A 20,088-nucleotide genomic window follows, 5' to 3' on the forward strand; every position below is an offset into this window, starting at 1 on the left:
CCCACATCTCTTATTATAGTCAATTTTGAGTCCACTGAATCCCAGAAGTGTGTTTAGATTCACTTCAATGATGCAGTTATAACCTCAGTAAAGTGATACGAAGATGAATTGTCATATCAACACCTGAAAAAAGTTAGATTGTATTAAAGAATACTGGATAAAGAGCTAGGTTCTTTTGAAATACATATTATTAAATTTGATTACCATGTGGTGTTTTGGTTTTGCATACTCAAGGCATAAACCAGATGCAAGGTAGTGTGTTTCATCAAATAAAACAGAATGGCTCGAGCCGGATGAAAAGTAAAGGTTGTTTTTTGCGGTCATAGAGAAACAGCTGTTACAACACAACAGCAACATAATAGAGCTTTAATTGATTCATAAATTAGATCAACATACACCAACGAAGTGCCCTTGTTTCTTTACTACATTTCCTGTATTATTAGCCTGTAGGACTGAATACTTTCTCGAACTTACACTGGAAGTACTTCACAACCCATATAAACATGTGATACTGGGGAAGCACTGGTGGAAAGTAGCTGAAAACATTTATTCAATTCAATTCACTTTATTTTATATAGCCCAAAATCACAAATACAAATTTACAATCTGTACACATAACATCCCTGCCCCGGGACCTCACATCGGATCAAGAAAAACTGCTCCAAATAAAGATAGTAAAAACCATTTCAGAGGGAAAAGAAGGGAAGAAACCTGAGGGAGAGCAACAGAGGAGGATCTCTCTCCCCGGATGGACAGAAGCAATATATGTCATGTGACCAGAATGAATAACGTAACGGAGTTATAGCACATTCAATGAATATGACTATATATTTCATATAATGAGTAGTAGGCATGGACCACGATCCAGATAACCACGATCCATGTCAGCAGAAGGAGGTAGAGAGGAGGGGCATCAGCAGGGCCATGGCAGGAGGCAGGACTGGCTCCAGACAGCCACGATCCATGGAAACTTGAGGCGAAGAAGCACAGAGGCTCCCAGAAAAAGGAGTTAGTAATGTGCATTGAAGAGACAATCATTTATCCAGAAGGAGAGAAAGAAGTATTTATGCAAGTACAATTTAGAGACAATTTCATTTTATTTAACTGTACATTTCTACTCCACTACAAAATACAATAATTTGTTATGAACTATTGCACCAAACAGTTAATAAAGTTGTTTACCTAAAATCTATACAACTTAATAATAATACTGGGATGTACTTTTTCTTAAAAAAAAAAGCATCACCATATAAATAAACTTTGCACAGGCAGAAATGTAGCGAGTTGAAGAGGCCGCTCTCTTCCTACATAGTCTGACTAAAGCCGCCTGATACTAGCTGGTTGATGACCTGAAATTCTGAAGGGTCCAGGCCGATACATCCTTCTTTCACTCTTCCATTTTTCTCTCTCTCCTGTCCTACTTTTGCCCTTGTTTGTATCGAACATGTGTCTCTTCCTATTTCACATTTTGTAAACATTTTGGATGCGTCCAGTTTTGGGTCACTGCCTGTGGCACTCCGAGTTGAACATGTCTACTTGAGCTGTGCTGTGCATAATATCAGCGTCAGACAGAGAGAAGCATTAGTCGTGCTTATAGGGAAAGACAGAGAGAAACATTAGTAGTGCTTGTAGGGAAATGTAAGCAGCCTCCTATTGTACAGGATGTGTTTGTCTTCAGCGTGGTTGCCCTTAACTGTCTTTTTACCAAGTTATTTGCTCAGAGATGAGTGGTATTAATGAGAGAAGGAGTAAACAGAATTGGCCAGTTTTTACTCTATCAACAAAGAAATTATTAAATAAAATTAAGTCATTGAGCCTTCTCCTAAAATGTACTGTAGACGTATCTAAGATATCAGATGAAAATAAAATCTGATGCACCTCTGAATGTGATGTCTGGAGAATACGTGTGCATCAGCATGGTGGGAAGTTAAACCATCGGAGGTCAGGGGAAAAATATTTTCCGCTTATGTTAAGTCCTTTTATAACAATGTACAAACTTGAAAATGAATCATTCTAAATATTCTCCCTGTAATAATAAATAACTCTTTGATATTCCAGAACTGAATAATTTTGGAAGTCCAGTCATGCATTTGGATACACACATCTAAATGGGTCACAGCTGAAAACTGTATGTAGCCTTCCATGTGTACATTATGTAATCATCATAATTAGAGAGAGAGTTTGCATCATTACTTCCTTGGTACTGACAGCAACAAACACTTCTTCATGTTTCTTACTGTCAACAATTTTGCAATACTTAGTGGGCACAAAATGTACATCTCTTTGTTGTCCTTTTTCAAAGAGGTGTTGGCTTTTTTTTAAACAAAACTTCCCCAAGAATCAGACTGTTTCTTTTGATATCAGATCTCATTCAACAATGTTATCAAAAATGCCTATAACCTTTTATTACTGCAACATGTCTGGAGTACCACATGTTCAGCAAATCCTCCAGTGCCACAGTGAGAGTTACATTTTTCATGACAAGAGTTGACAAGAGTTGACTGGAGAGTTGTGTCCACTAAATGGCCGTGAGGCATGTGGGGGTGTTTGAAACTATCTTTAAGAGCAATACCTTTTATACTCTGAGTTGAGCTATACATGTGCTGTGTGGGTGGATCTGGATCACACCATCAAGTCAGACAGTGTCAAGATTGTGAAGTTGGAAAAAGTACATCATTCTGACTTATATCATTAAGAAGTATTGTGTATTATGTGTTTTACTTTCCTTGCTTGAGGGATACATGATGAGTTGTTGCTAAAGATGTTTTTTTTTCACATGAAGTTGTTTAATACTTTTGTGATAATTTTTCCAGTTTTCTCATGTTTGGTAGTGAATTCAAGGACAGGGATAGATGTGAAAACGTGAATTGTTTCCATCTTGTGTAGTGCTAATGTTAGTTGAAAAGCTCCACATTGGCTCCAGCAACCCTGTTTGCTACACTAGTTTCTATTCTTCCTGCTTTTTGCCATATCCTGTGAGTGAATTACACTGTGTGATCTCATGGCATAAAAGATACTGTACAGTCAGTCATTTGTAGTCTAACACACACGCACACACACGCACACACACACACACACACACACACACACACACACACACACACACAAACAAACAAACAAACAAACAAACAAACAAACAAACACACACACACATACACATTGCCTCCATAGTCACCTTGTGACTCTGTCATCTCAGTAAATCCAGTATGTCCAATCGATTATCTACCGCTCTCTCCGTGCCTCCCAAATGTTGGAGCTCTGAGAACCCACCGTGTTTCCCATCGAGTTTCCCACCTGTTCCGTGCAGATAGGCCGCCATGATGTCGTACAGCGAATGTAGTGACGTCCACTGAAAAGCGATGTGATAATGTGTAGAACGTTTTAATGAATTCATGTTAATGCCTTTCTTTCGCTCTCCCATTGGTGAGGTTTGAAGGACTGATGGGGGACGGCTCATGATAGAAGAATGAAGCTAGATGTCCGTAAATTCCAGCAACTCTGAAATAAATTGATAAGACCGGAGGAGCCACTGAGCTACCGCAACAGTTTACTAATTGAGGCCTGTGTCTCCTCCTTTACTCCCAATTGTGAGGAGCTTTGTTTTTGCATGATTTTAGTGGCTGGATGGGTTATGATTCGGCCTCTGTTAGAAAATGTTCACACTTTAGAGGTGACTATATCCTTGAAGTATGCTTTCTTTCAATGCAAATGACAGAACTAAGTATAAAGAAAATAGAGTATTTATCAATACTGAGAAGATAGAAGAAAATAATTTGTAATCTATAATAATTTAGTCTTGTTTGTTGGTAATAATTAGTATCTAAGTAAGCAAAGCTATTCAATGAATGTTATTTAACTGCATGCACAAAATGCTGCTATAATTAAGTAATGAACACACATTGTTTGTGTACAACCTAGTAGTTCAAGACCTTGCCAAACTGCCAATTAACATAACATATGAGAAACATCTTTGTTAACACAGAGAGAGAGACCCATTAGCCTTGTATCAAACCCTGACATCTTGGCTACTATAGATAGTCTGGGCATAAAGCTAATATGCATTACACGAGAGTCTGTCAGGGATCCATGAAGTGAATTAGTTCTAACAGGTCGGCTTGGCAGCTGCGAAGGCCTGGCAAGACCGCCAAGAGCTGTGCGTCTGATGTATCTGAAGATGGAGACTAGTGGAACAGTGGAATTTGGGTCGGTACTGCATAGATTTGGCATGTCTAGAATTGTAAACGAAGGATAAGAATTACTATTCACCGTCATGTCAATCTGTTATCAAATATACAATTTATTGTATGCTAGAATTAATTAAACGGCAGTGAAGTTAAGACCAACCAATCGTAAACTGGTTTCATGCCATCTAACAACAGAAACTTAAAACTGTGTGAATACAAAAAACTACATCATGACATTGTTTGACAATAACAACATACAACAACATACTGACATTAAACACAGTATCAGTGATCACAGCTAAAAGAAAGACAAACAATTGGCAGCAGATTGTCTCCAAAAGCCACAACAAAGCTGGAATTCCAATGCAGGGGCCACATGGACACTAGCCGTAACTGCAGACAAGGCCCCATTGCAAAAATGAGGAAGTTTGAGTAGTATGCTGTATAATACACACATACAGTTGAATCGCATAATACACTTTTCTCAGGAGACTTCATCACTGCAGTAATGCATTTGAACATTCATGGTCAAAAAGTCCAAAAACATCTGACCCAGAGTATTTTGTGATTCTGACCTCTGAATGGACTGTACAGCGCTTTTCTAGTCTTCCAACCAGTCAAAGCCCTTTAACACTACATGACATCATTCACGGTTCCATGCAAGATGCCACCTGACTAACTAACTAACTAACATGCATACACTGTAGGCACAGCTACAGTAGCTGTAGGGAGCAATTTGGGGTTAAGTGTTTTGCCCGCATAGCGGAGCCGGGGATCGACCGCTGAGCCTCTGATTGAAGGACAACCCTGCAATACCACTGATGCACTGAGTCTTGTCTCAGTCTGACAACAATGATGTGCTCTCACAATGCACCTTTACTGGACTATTACTGCTAATGTTTGCACACTGTTAGTATTATTTTGTCACTATTGTAATATATTTTTCCTTCGCTGATCTTTATGACTAATGACATCTTATTCATGCCTTATTTGTTCCTTGTAATATGGGTGACGTTGTGTAATACAATGCACCATTTGAGCTTGACGCAACTACAATTTAATTATGCTTGCATCATGACAATAAGGTTATTGATTGATTGATTGATTGATGTATTGATTGATTGATTGATGGTTGGTTGATTTGCAACTTTTATGCATTCCTTTTTTACAGGTGAATTTCCTTTCCAGTTGTTGCTTTGTTTTCCGTCTATATTTTTTCTCACTGTACTGCACTTTGTTGATTTTTGTTTGAAAATCTCAGTCAGAATATCATACATAAAATAAAGTTATAAAAAATATCATTCAGGAGGCCTGACAATGGGTGCAGCACATTTTTTTGTGAAGTAAATTCTGACTTTAAAAGCATGTCAAATTTGTCGAATTACATTTTTTGTATTTAAAAAAAGGTGCAGTGTATTCCCAGCGCTCTATTTTGAATGCCAAGAGGATTAATGGCACTGATAAGTGGGGTTGGTGTATTAAGCTAAGTCCTCTGCTCTGAGTGTGGCATTTCTGTTTCAGCTATAATTTGTGAAACATGGATTTAAAGTATAACAAAGACAAAAAGAGAAAAGCGGGAAAATAGAGACGGCGAGAGAGAGAAGGCGAGCTGTGACTTTTAAGGAAAACAGTGCAAAGGTTCAGATGCATGCCTCGTTGGGCTCGCTCCGCTCAAATGCTGGTAGACTGCAGTGAAACAGACGGAGAACAAACGTGAACACAGGCAGACATTCACAGACGCACACTGTGACTTTTTCTGCATGACTGGAGGTACGTATCGCGAGCAGCAGAGGGCAGATGGTGCCTTTGAGGTGGGAGGTTGAAATGTAGAAAGGTAGACAAGGTTTGTGCGTGTGCGTGTGCATGTGCGTGTGTGAAGGTTAATTGTGTCGGGTGTGTTCACATAAGGCTCTGGCTGAGGGGTTCGGAGCACAGCAGAATTGTAAAGGTGAAATACATTGAAATTCCTGCTACTGATGACAATTGATCTGCAGTTGTGCAATTCCCTGCAAGCTATATCATCTGGTTTACTAAAAGGGACTGGTATCCAACTCAACCGGATCTTGTCTCATGAATTATGGTTTCTTCATATAATCTGTCTTAATTGTAGAAAAGAAGCCTTTTAAGCATCTTCCCACTCACACTACAATCATCGTCTTTAACTTAAAGATAAAGTCCCTTTGTTTTGGGCATATTTTCACACTTTGTTTTGTTTGCCTTCCCACACACAACAATTTGTAAATTGTCAACACAAGATACTGTATGAAGTCCCTCCATATACTTCTCAGGGCTGTCAGGAGAAATTACCAAATTATGATTCAAAGGTTTTTAAGCCGGAATGTGACTCTGAAAGACTCAGAAGGGAATGTGGGATAAATGAGATGATGTCTCCATCTAGTGTGCATCTCTCTTCTGTAAAACATGTTTTAGCACTTCAGCTTTCTGAATGTCAACAGCAAAATGTTCTTCAACAAATAGAGGTCAGTTATTGTGTGTTATCATTAACATCAATTTGTTGAATACCCAGTGTGTGCCTGGAAAGTAAAAGTGCAGAAATCACATTTTAATGTGGGAGGAATCAGCAATGTCATGTAGTCTGCGTACACTTATTATTTATTTATTTTTTATATGATGTTTTTAAGTTGTCTTAAATAATGACCAGAAACAGGAAGACATTTTCCATCTTCCTCAGTAGATAGGATAGCTTCCATACTGTTTCATTCCTCAGAAAGCAAAGTTTTTAGTTTGTTTTATACTTGATTGATATTCCATATTGGAGCTTGTTATTTATTTTTTATAGCTTTGTCTGTATGTGTCTGGTCCAATAGTTCCATGTGCAGAAAAAGTGTTCAGAATCTTTATTTATGGAGCAAACACTCAATAATACTTTTTAAACATGTTTTCTCAAAAATTGTGAATGGTTTGCATACCCATACTAAATCCAGAATATCTCCTCAACCACAAGGGCTATTTGAATAATTTTATAAGGTATGATATACAGAAAACACGTGTGAGACTAGTTAAGAGGTTCATATAGCAGTATATGTGTGTTACTGGTTTTTGGTTGACAGGAAAGAAAAAATAAAGAAAAATAATCCCAAAAGAAAACAGTTTCCAGGATGTATTTCCTCTCTTTAATTATGCATATGATCGCTTTTTTTTCTACTATAAAATACCACAATGTGTTAACAATATCTCTGCAAAGTTTGGCTTTGATTAAGTGAAGGTAAATAGTTTTAGTTATCCATTTAGTGCACATTTCGTGAACTGTAGTTTTAGATCCGCGGAGAGCTAAAATGCCCTAACTTTCTTCCTGGACCTTGGACTCCTCTGGTTCCCCAACAGAGGCGCTCTGCTCAAGCAGATGCACCAATACATACCAAGCAAGGCCATGCGGAATATCGTTTCATCCATAAGTAAGTCATATTTCAGTTGTTTTGGCTTGAATGTGGTTGATATCTTACTGAGGCTTTGTCTGACAAGGGATTTGACGTTATTGGTGAATTCTGTAGGTCGTAAGCTTTGCAGAAAAGTGCGCCATTCATGTGTGGCATCAAGCTAGAGATATGAAAATTGATATTTCCATAGCTTCGGAAGCTCTCTCGAGTTACTTTTGAGTCCTCTCGAGTCATATTCATTGTTTATGTTAATATTTATGGTTGAATTGTGTTATAATCATGTACAATTGACTTATATGCTCTTGTAAGCCAGGCTTTGGAGTTTTTTTGTTATGTCACATCAGTGGCTCTGGTATCAATTCATGGGAGTACGAGGACTTGGAGAGTGAGGAAGAGCTCCTGATGAAGAATTCAACCAAACTGGGGGTGCTGATGCCATCCTCCTCTCTTTGTTAACAAAGAGTTCAATGAAGCGGTTGTACAGTTTATCGGTACGCTTCAATTCCAGTAACAGGTCCTTCTCGATGACCAGTGATGACAATCGAGCCTCCCAGTTGCGTTTCTGGAATACGTTTTGATGCGTTGGACTGCAGGGGCTCATTATTCTGCTATAAAATCACATTATTATTACCAATGCACTGAATATTAATAGTATGTAAATGCTGTAGTTGGTCGAGGTGGAGCTAATATGAACTATTTTGTATACTGTTAGTTTATATAAAGTGTCAAATATTGTTTGAGCCAAATATGGTGAACCTCCAGAGTAAGTAAAAAATGACAAAGCTACAATTCAGATATTCTTTGAAAATGCAAATCTTTATTCTCTTTCATGCTCATCCATTAATAAACTTCTTTATTATTTGTCTGAGAATGTGCCAGCATCTGTGAACCATTTCCTTTCTCCATCTTTCTTGCCCAGCTCCCACAGTTTATTAAGAAGCCGAGTCCCACTTTTGGCTGTAGTCAGGAGATATTTCTCGTTGTCTGGGTACTTTGTGACATTGTACCGGCTGTAAACCAGAGACTGGCACAACCGGCCAAGCACCAGCAGGAAGAGGGAATCCTTTTCCTCATCACTGAGCACCATGATGCTCTACCAGCCTGCCAACATCGCTCCACCCATGTCCAACGGATTGGGGTTCTCCAGCATCATGTACGCAATTGTTACAGCCACTTCAAATACATACCAATCAATCCTGAGCAGAGAAAAGTCCAGCACGCCTGACACCTCATGACGCCCGTTGGCTACAGGTGTAACAAGGACGTTGTGGTCATTCATGTCCCCATGTATTATTCCTGTGAAAGACACCACAGAAAAACTTAGTACTGGTGTGTCTCTAAATGTACTTTAGGAGAAAACTGTAAATTAATATCTTAGGTAAGACAAATTTCAGGCTTTTATTCCGGTATATGTTACCATAGTGTAAAGGTATTTAGGCATATACATCTTCAATAACCTCTTGGGCAGGACAACACTTCGCATTTTGCTATTAGGTTGACATAGGAAACTTGTTAGCACATCCACCAAATATGGATGAAAAATATGTATATGGAGCATCATTAGCATTCGTTTTGCATTTTGGTTTCTGGTCACAATGTCACGGTGTTGTGTTGTTTCCTGTTTTATTTTGAAGTCTGTGTCTCTTGTGTCCTCTGTGTCCCTGCACTTCCTGCCCCTGTGCTTATCTGCTTTGTCCCTGATTGTTTACTACAGTGTCCAATCACCTGCACCTTCCCCTTGTATTTAAACCCTGTCTGTCTCCTGCCCCAGTGTTGGTTCGTACTGTGTGTCTGCCTTGTTAGTCCTGTTTAATGCCTTGTTAGATTCCCTTTTATTCCTGTTTGTTCCTCTGCCTGTTTTTTTATTTGTTTTTTTTGGAAGCCTGTCTTTTTTTTTCGATTATTAAATTTACTTTACTTCGTACATCGGTGCTTGGGTCCTTTTCTCCGGAGATCGTAACACGCAAACTTTGTCCATGTGCCATTTGAGGACACATAGTGTAGAGGAAGTTTTTAAGCTTATTTGCAGAAAAAACTGTTGTTTACTGTCTGACACTGTAAGAGCGGTGAGAGTGATGTAAACCAAATAAGTGAGCTTTATCGAGCTGAGGGCAACTGCAGAATCGAGTGATAATGGATTATGGGTTCATCCCTTTGAGTGATCCCTTTCAAATACAAGTAATTTGATCTATTGTTAACGTAACAAAAATAAGCTGGTAGCTTTAGCTCTCTTAGCGCTAGATGAAAGATAAGGGGATCACCAAGTGAACATTATAGTTCATTCAAAGAGGGATATAAATGTATGAAACAACCTTCATAGTCACCAACCAATCAACAATTGGGATATTTCACTCATAACCACAAATTTCAATCTTGTAGTGGTGCTAGAGGATTCACTATTTGGGGACCATGAATGTCCGCACAACATGTCATCTCAACACGTCCAGGAGCTGTTCGCTCTTGACCAAAGTGGTGGACCGACAGCTGGGCATTGCAGGCCGTGCCGCTAGCATGCCTAAGAATATTAAATATAGCCGTTTTAAGGTTATGGGAAGATTGTGGTTAAAATAATTGTTACGGAACATGAACCCCAGTCTGTATAAAGACCACAGTGCTTCCTGTATTGTCAGTGAACATCATCATTGGTTATAAACTGTGAGTCGTGGAATTGCCCACATTGACATGATTCCTAAGGATACTGGGCTGGATTGGCAAGCACCCAGTTACATTACGTTACATTTCATCTCACCGAAAAAACTATTTAACAAAAGAGAACAAAATGAATATTTACTTGTTATGTGTGTAATACCTTTACGGAAAGAGCCGATCTTGGGCATCACGTGTGACTTATACTGTTTAATGACTGCTTTGATCACGTCCTGCAGGGGATCTCCATCCATCACTCATAGGTAGCCCTCTATGAGAGGAATGTTGGATAAACTCCAAATCTCGTTGTTTTGTAAGACATCCAGGTTTGGAGATACATACTGAAAAATGTAAATGTTTTAAATAGTAGTATTTTTGCATGCTTGTTATATCACAACTTGTGTATACTGTACCTTTAAGCTGCATTAAGCAGTATAATCAGTCTGACACATTATGGCCCTCTAAAGTTAATTTGGCTAACATGTTAATCAATATTCACTCTCCAAATAGCACATCAACACCTGAAAATAAAATTGGGTCTTTGGCAGATAAAACCTGAACAATGAATTGATAGACACAAAATATCCCTCAGGCATTAGTGAAACAGCTGCATGTGGAGGTGAGGGCAGACAAAATATCTCTTAGCTGAAATATACAAGTGTGACATTTGAACTTACTTGTTGCAATGTTGTATCTATGACGGCAGCCAACTTGCCGACATGGTAGAGATCTTGTGCTGTGACTGAAGATTCTGCGATGGTTTTTCCAGGGAGATAGTTCATCAGCCTCACACAGTAGGTCTGAGCACCTTGTCCACAGTCTAATAACAGATATAAAAACAAAGAGATGTTTAGTTTACTTCAGCGTCATAACTCTGTATGGCCTGGTTTAGAACGTGCAGGACAAAAGGACTTGCCGGTGTTTTCTCTTGAACAATTCACACTGGGCAGAACTGGTGGTTGTATGACATCATTGCTAGTATAACATATGCTAGTATAAGTCGTGACAACAGCATAACATAAAACAAACATAACCAGTCGTATGCAGCATCAGAGACAATCATCAACATGAAGTTTATTTCCAGAGTCAGGTAAAATCAATCAGTGGGATGAGTCTTTCTTTCAATATATAGCATTTAAGTTCAATATATAGCATTTAACATTTAACTTCTGAGATCTGGTCTGGTGAGCAGTGTTTTCTTTTTTACTTAAAAGAATATGGCATATTCTGAGACAGCTTTTGCAGGACACTTTCATAAATGAAAATAATAGAATATAGGCTCCCTCAGTCATTAGTTTAACCACACATCTTTTGCAGCATGTGATTTTATATTATAATGACTCAAACTAAGAAACCTTACTTATTTCCTCCATATTCATGAGCTTCCCGGTGGTGCTGAGCATGGCTATCTGAGTAGGAATTCCATGCTGGTTTAGAAAGGACATGGCCAGGGTCTGCACCTCCAACCGGATGGCATTCTTACTTTCTTCTGAGTTCATGATCTTCAGGACGTACTTGTTATCCTATGAGGGAGTTCTGATCAATGTAACTCGGCAGGGTGGAGATATCAATTATGGTTATGCCATAAAGTCGCAGTGTTAGTTTGGTTGCTCGCTGTAGGGTGAGCATTGGCCTGTGATCAACACCTGTGGCAGTATCTGCACACAAGAGTAAACATCATCATTAGAGTGTTGACAGTGCCTAACACATTTTTTTTTTGTGGATGTGTTTTGTATTTATAATAAATTAAGATTATTGCATTCTATTGGCCAGGTTTTTGGTATTTTCCATCCAGTTTTACGTTTAAATTGAGAGACAAAATTATACAAATGTATGATATGAATGAATACATGCAATTAAACAGTTATTTACATTATAGTTATCAGCCATTTGGTCACTTTAATCTAAAATGAATCACTCTAAATTAATGTTTTAAATGGTTGCACCACCTGACATTTGCCGATTGTGCCCCCTGACAACATTAATAATGACTGGATTTATGCTGAATATTTGCATTTTTACTTAAAATACAAAAAATTAGTTTTTGTCAAGAGTCTCTGTTGAAGTTAAAGTAGTAAATATATTATAGTATCATAGTAATCATGTTCAGTAGCAGTAATAGGCTTCAGTGAAATAGATTGATTAAATAGACAGACTGTAATGTATAGGGATACACCTCAGTCGTGTATTAAGACATTCATTATTTAAAAACCTAAAAGGTCTGACTACTATAAAAAAGTAAGAACTGCAAAATAAACCATAAATACTTAGCTCTATAATGAGTACTATGCCTGTGCACTCATTGCTCATCACCAGTCTTCCAAAAGCTGCAGTTTTAACAGAGTGCAAATAATACATTAGTTATACTAATGAATTAATTGTAACTAAATGAGTAGATTTGAGTTTTAATGGATTTTTTTACTTTTTAGTAATTTAACAGATATTATGTGCACTTACCCATCATCTCTCAACCGATATAGAAGAAGTGAAGGGAATCACACACACACACACCTTAAATAGGTTATCTTTCATGACGCACCAGTCAAACCAGTTGAACTGGTTTGACTGGTGGCATGAGCTTATGAGGACCACACGAGGGCAGTATTACACAATATTCTATATTACTATTTATATTAAAGACCAGAAGGTAATCAAACTGTTGATCTGACATGTTTTCAAAGCACATTATTAAACAAAAATAATGCATGAGTAAATACTAGAGAGAATTGATGTCCTGAATTAAAGTAAAACATCAAAACTGTCAGATGTAAACTTAATGAAGCTCCTTGGTCAGAGCAAAATGTAAAGCTGTTATGTTTTACAACTAACGTGATTTCTAGCAATAAATGCGCAACTGGCCAAACAAAAACCTAACTAAGTGGAGAATCTGACTAAGCCTTTCCTCCAGTGAACATTAGGCGTACAGAAAGAGGACTTCCAGCTTTTCAACAGTTACATTGTTTTATTGTTATAATTTTTTTAAATCAGCCCTTCTACAGACCTGGTTTAAGTAGTAACTTATTAAGTAGTAACTATACTGGTCGATTCCCTGTTATACAAGTGTAGTCCAAAGACATGTTTTACGATTCAGGTCAAAGTCTGTAAAAAAGATTGATCTATTAAACAGCACAGGTGCAGACTAGAGTATAACAGATAATACAAATGTGACAGTGAGTGAGTACGCCTCCTCAGGACAGGACAAGACTTGAGTAGTTTAGGAATCACATTCTTGTACAACCGCAAATAAAACAATTGGTGAAACAGCAGTGACCTACAGCAGTTCCAAATATTCAACTGACAAAGGGACATTACATTACAGGTTACAAAAATGGATAATGTAAAAAAGAAGTATAAGAAAAGACAACTTTTCGAAAGTTCAAATCCCCAGTAAAGACCTCAAAAATAGTCAGAAAGCCAGAGCAAGCAAATCAGAAAAATAATCCTGAGAGCCCAATACGATCAGAATCCAAACACATTCATTCACTGTCCAACATGATGAAAACAGAGAGGGGAATAGAGCTGAAGTGGTCTCAATAACCACAGATAAAGTCCCTGCACACATCTTTTTTTAGAAGACTAGAATAATATAACATTTAAATTTAAAGCTGAAGGACAAGTCGGTTAAATTCATTTTTCTAAAATCAAGTATTTTATTAAGATGCACAGTTTTTAAAAAGGTTTCTGTAATGTAAGTCCAGCTCTTATTTTAGCTGAAAAGAGAGAAGAACACTTTTGGTGGATTGAATGCGTTGAACATTTATTCCTTTTTCCTTCCATATTTCTCACAATTTGTCACTGATTTGAGCTGTACTCTGAAACCATGCCTTCTCCGCCTGCTCCTTTCCGAGCTCCCACAGTTTAAGGAGAATGTGGGAGCCCCTCCTAGATGAAATCATCAGATACTCTGCATTTTCCGGTTGCAAAGTCATAGAGTGACGAGCTAAAACCAACGACTGGCAGAAACGGGACAGCACGAGCACATAGAGACAATCTTTCTCTGCCTCATTGAGGGGAAGGACACTTTCCCAGCCAGCGAGGACAGGTCCAGCCACCTCTATCGGTTCAGGGTGCGTCACCATCATGTACATGATAGTGATGGCTAGCTCATGGATGTAATAGCCACTGTTCATGTCCCCAAAGTCGAGGATGCCAGAAATCCTGTGGCCGTCAGTCTCATCAGGTTGTACAAGCACATTGAGGTCATTAAAGTCACCATGGTTAATACCTTAAAAATAGAAGAGATACAATGTTGTTTAAAGAGATCCTAAATATGTTATCACTCATATATTCAGTGACATCCAATCCCTGCTGACAGTATACAAGGTGCTAAGGAGCTGTGTCAAGGGAAGTGAGCAAGGGAGTGTTTAAAATCACCAGCTGCCTTATTCAAATGTATAAAAGTAACTATCATACTCACATCTGCGGAAATTGGAGCGTTTAGCAATCACAGAGGTCTTGTACTGATGAATGACAGACTTCACAACCTCTTCAAGAGGATCTCCATCTAATAAACTCATGTACGCCTCCAGGAGAGGAACATTTGACAGACTCCATATGAACTTCTCTCTCTGCAGCACGTCAAGATGAGGGTGCTCCATCTGGAAAAAAACAACAACAATACAGAGAAGCATAATGCTTAATGCGCAGTGAGGGTCTGGTGCTTTATGATATAGATTATCTGAATTAGATTACAAAATAACCAAAACATATGCGACAATGACTATAGCATAACTATGTGGTTCGTAAATTCATGACGAAAGAACTCAAAACATCACGAGTAGTGGCAAATGTTGTCGTTTAAGACAATTTTAGAAAACAATCTTAAAGTTTTGTCAATAAACGTTGTCAATAAACTTTGTCAATAAACTTTCGAATAGTGGAGCACTTTGTTGTCACGACATTTGATGGTATAACAAACAATAAGTAAATTATCTTATATTTCACAGGTATGTTACTATTATACCTTTTGTAGGATTTGGTCCATAACTGCTGCCATCTTGCCAGTTTCATAAAGTAACCGTGGTGTTAAAGGAACCTTGGAAATAGTGGTTCCAGGTAAATAAGTCAGCAACCTCACCAGGTACTTCTGGCAGCCATAGCCACAATCTGCCAAAGGAGAAAGACATACTTAGTACTGTAGCCATTTCCCTCACTCATAACTCTCATAAAGCAGGTATTTTTGCCTTGGCATGTGTGTGCACCTCCAAATTGCAACAGCATAGCTCTCTCTCTGAAAGCATTGAACCCGGGGCCAATTTCAACTACTCAGCATGTGAACACACACACTCACAGACGTACTGAATTGAAGTAGACAGGTATTCTACAAACCTGTGGTACAGGAACAGGTGGAAATTAACGAATTAATTTAACCCTCAAGGATATCTTCACATTACTGGATCAGAGTTTGAAAGAAATGCATCAATTTAAAATTGCAGCACTTTTGTTTTAGGAACCTGAATTATGAACATTAGGAATATGTTTGATAAAATTCCATTCATGATTTAATAAAGTATGCATTAAAAGGCATGCAGCTGCAGAGTGAGTGTACTGAAAGAAAATGGTATACTGTATAATAATATCTTGTTGCACTCTTTGGCTTTGACTGAGAAAGACAAATGTTAACTTCTAATGTGGGTGAGTGCTACAGAGTGAAAGCTTTAATCATTTTGATGGTAAAAACAAAGAAATTAGGCCCAGCCTGAAAATAGTCAAATGTATCTTAAATTGTATTACAATCTCATTGAGAAAAATTATCTAAAGCATGTGGGAAGGAAATCATACAATAATGGCAAAAGTTAGTGAAGTAGCATAATATGTATATATATGTAATATGTACAGTGTTTGTATACATGCACACATCCTTGTGTGAATGGTCTCATACCTGTTTCTTCTAGGCTCATGAGCTGGCCTGAAGCGGTGGTCAGGACTGTTTGAGAAGGAAGTCCATTCTGGTGCAGGAAGGACATGGCATACGTCTGCATCTCAATCAGGGAGGGGTTCTTACTGTCCTCTGAGTTCAATATCTTCAGGATGTACTCGGCACCCTCGATGGACGCCACGTAGAAGTTCTGGTCATCGTAGCTCGGCAGACAGCGGATTTCTGATGCCGTCAGCCTGAAGAGTCTATTCACTATCTCAACCACCTGAGCGTGGCTGAAGTTGGGCTTTGCTGACATTATTGCTGAATGAAAACAACATGCTATTACATGCAAACACTTCAAAACATCACATTTCAAAACAAAAGCATCATAATAACTTATAGTAACTTCATAATAATTTAGTATAAAACTGCTAAAGGGTGGTGTATATGCATGCTGCATGCCTCTTTAGAAATCAAATAAATATGTTTTGACATTCACTGATTTTCCGTCAACACTAAAAAATAATAAATAAATTGCATATCATGACTTTGAAGTAATTTATAGTATCATAATAACACACATTTGTAAAATCCAGCTTCTCCAATGTAAGTATTTGCAAATAATCATATTGGACCCCGAGAAAGTTTGATTTGTCCCTGATTTTCTGATATCTTATACTAAATATACAATCACTCAATCAAAATAATAACATTTGGTTGGAGCCAAAACTTCAGTATTATTTATTATTTATTTCTATGTGTTTTCGTCTGCCAATATTCACGACAAGGTGACAAGGTCGCCATGAACTGCACAGACTACACACATAACTGTGAACGGTGTACTTAATAAATCAAGTTACATTTTGAATGTTAAAAAAGAAACGGTGACATACTGAGTCTGAATAAATAGAAAATGAGTGTACGAGTTGATCCTTGTCAGCAATAGCTTGGCAAGTGACGCTCTTGTAACGTTGTTCAATGGAGTCTATATTCAGCACATTGCTATGCTCGGCAACGTTACATTTAATATGAGCAATAGCGGCTGATAACGGGAGACGCAGGTCGGTGAACCTACCTCGCGTTGTGTGGAAGAACAGACGAACAAGTAGTTAGAAGTAGCGTGGTGTATTTTTCGTGGAAATACTGTACTGAAAGAAATGTATCCGGTGGGAACTTTCAAAAGAAAAGGAAAAGGAAAATGTAAAGTAGATTTTAGACAGAAGCACAGCTAGTTCTCTCTCTCTCTCTCGCCGCATTTAATTGGTCAACATGTGTGGCGTCGTCTCTGTGCTTGCGCTGAGCAGAGGGAGGAGGGGCGGGAGTTACGCACACAGCACACAGCACACAGCAAGCACACGAACAGGAGGGAGGGACCCACGCCTTACTCACGTGATGCACGGAGACTGTGCATTGTAGCAACTTCAGTCCCCTCAGAGAGAAGCTTCTCCAAAACAGGGCAGATACTTGCGGAGAGAAGAAACAGGATCAGCCACTCAAAGCTGAGGCATCTGGTCTTTCTCAATGTAAATCTTCAATGAAGGACAAAACTCAGGATGCTGATTTTTTTCTTTTTACACATTTTTATTTATATTTTGTGTGATTCTGTAAGCTTCTGTATGTTGTTTCACTTTAAATATGTTAAGTATTAAAAGACAGAAACAGAAAAAATGACTTCCTGTTAGTTCTGAACTTTTGTCTACTTGTAGTTTACAGATCACGTTTGGATTTATTCATATGTGTTTGTAAATATATATGTATGTAGAAATGTGTGTGTAGCTGCATCCTTTGTTCTTTTTATGTCTGCCTGTGAAATACATTACTACTGGTTTAGATATGTGTTATATAAATACGATTTTGTATTAACAACCACACAAGATATGTTTTTAGATCAAACGAGACGAATAGTCAACAATCGAGCGTTAAGTATTACAACTACACATAAAATAAGGATTTTCTACAACACGTGGTGTTTGTTGTCAGATCTAAGAGCCAATCAGCTCTCTGATGTGGCGACAGCCAGGCGTTTCCCATCATGCACTGGGCCACGCAGTCGTTGGAGAGCTACTGCGGCGTCTGACTCTGAAATCGACGAGAGATGGCTCATCTCGAACGAGCCTATTGTGATTCGCAACACCTGCGTGCGTGGAGTTTGTGTTCCACCACAGCCCAGATGGGTTTTTTTTCTTCTTTCTTTTCTAGATATATTTGATTTTGTAGCGAGTAACGAAGGTTTCAGGGGAAATGTATTGGAGTAAAAGTATCAGTTTGCGTTGCAAAATTTAGTGAAGTAAAAGTAAAAGTCAACAGAAATAAAAATAGTAAAGTACAGATATCCCCAAAAACAACTTAAGTACCGTAACAAAGTATTTATACTTCGTTATTATACACTACTGCCTAAATTGAGGAATATAGGGAGAAAAATGTTGAAATATATATGGACATTAAATACAAAGTGCCTGTTCCAGCTTTGAGTCTCATTCCAACTTTTGTTTTATATAATGTTCCCCTTAAACGAGATCTATTGAGCTCTTTTACGGATGCATTTTTTTTTAAATCTCGGGTTACTGTTACAACATGTTTGTTCGCATCCGTTAATGCTCAAAACCCACCGTAATTGTCCCATCATGGATCTGTTGCTGCACCTCTTCTTGCTCCGTCTGAGCGCTTGCGCCTCCCTCCAGAAAAAAACAATTAAATATGAATGAACATTGAATTAACAAGTGCTCTGTGTAGCAGCAGAGTGGGGCTTCATTGCTCTGTGGAGTCCAGCATGTCAACCAAACAATGAGCTGAAGGAGAAAGATCCGTAGAGCTTAGTGGAAACTGCAAGTGCCAACTTTTACATTATACATAATCATGACCCATTATTGAGTGTAAAATATGTATTGCTGCAGCTTTCAATACAAACGAGCTTTGTGAGAATCAGTTTAGCGTTATTGACCCTCTGAGCCACAGCCACCCAGTAAAAGATGGGAGGCATACAACAACCTTGAGGACAACCAGTGGAAGACTACAGCTGTTTAGAGTAAGCATTAACCAGCATTACATGGATATGTCAGTTAAAAAGTCCACTATTCAGCCATCAATGTTAAAATAATTTTTAAAAGGGAAATGAATTTCTCTGCAAGTAGATGTGGCTGAATACCGTTACGGTTAGGAAATTATTGTTTGTATGGTTAAAGAACAACATTTTGCTCTGGCACTAAACATATGAGTAAACAACAGTCTGTTGTTTCTTTTTAACAGACAGGCGTGAGCATATTTGCTTATTGTCAACAGCTAATTTAAAGATGGATTGTCCATTTATCCTTTGGCACATTTAATACCTATATTTTCTTTTTGTGTTTGCGTGTATTGGCACCATATGAGCTGAATGGGAATGTTTTTCATCATAAGCAGATGTATGCATCTGCCTAGGAGTGTGTATTTGCATTAATGTCGAGTGCTTTCCAGAGATTGTCATTTCTTATACCAGCTCCCAAGGTGCTGATTACCTGTGCAGCTGAAGCCTGAGGTTCAGTTAACACAAAGGAGTCAGCAGTCATCTTAGACAGCTGTCACAAAGCATTCCAGCAAAGCCAACAGGAAAGGCAACGGAAAAATGTCAGCTGGTCAACTAATAGTGGAGAAGCTTTTGTTATTGACTGTCGAGCAGCAACATATGGAGCCTATAGAACTATAAGGTGGTGGATTCCAAGTTGCTGCATGACACACTAGTCTCAACGACAAGAAATCCAACTTGAAGTGAAAAATGCGAGCTTAAGAATAAGTAAAAGGCGTGTTTGTCTTCAAGGATATCCCTAATAGATACAGAGGAAGTTAAGATGATAGGACTGAATCATGTGGGCAATATGCAGCTGATCATGTCCATACAGCAATAAACATGGCCTTATGGCAGGGCATGAATTGTAAGCATTTATTGATTTTGATTTCACATTTTACACTAAAAGTTACTCTAAGAGATGTCATTTGGAGTATACGGCTATGTTATTGCAATGTT

General features: G+C 38.3%; 1 protein-coding gene across 1 annotated transcript; it reads right to left on the reverse strand.

The window, feature by feature from the left end:
• Positions 1–8,438: 8,438 nt before the first annotated feature.
• Positions 8,439–16,404, reverse strand: hykk.2 (hydroxylysine kinase, tandem duplicate 2; the record flags this gene model as incomplete). The annotated part of the gene is made up of 5 exons (XM_079221603.1): positions 8,439–8,633; positions 14,209–14,453; positions 14,646–14,826; positions 15,192–15,334; positions 16,110–16,404. The coding sequence occupies 5 exons, from the start codon at positions 16,402–16,404 to the stop codon at positions 8,439–8,441; spliced, it is 1,059 nt and encodes a 352-aa protein (XP_079077729.1).
• Between the last annotated feature and the right edge of the window lie 3,684 nt (positions 16,405–20,088).

Source organism: Taurulus bubalis (assembly GCF_910589615.1).
Source record: "Taurulus bubalis genome assembly, chromosome: 7".
NCBI classification, from domain to species: domain Eukaryota; kingdom Metazoa; phylum Chordata; class Actinopteri; order Perciformes; family Cottidae; genus Taurulus; species Taurulus bubalis.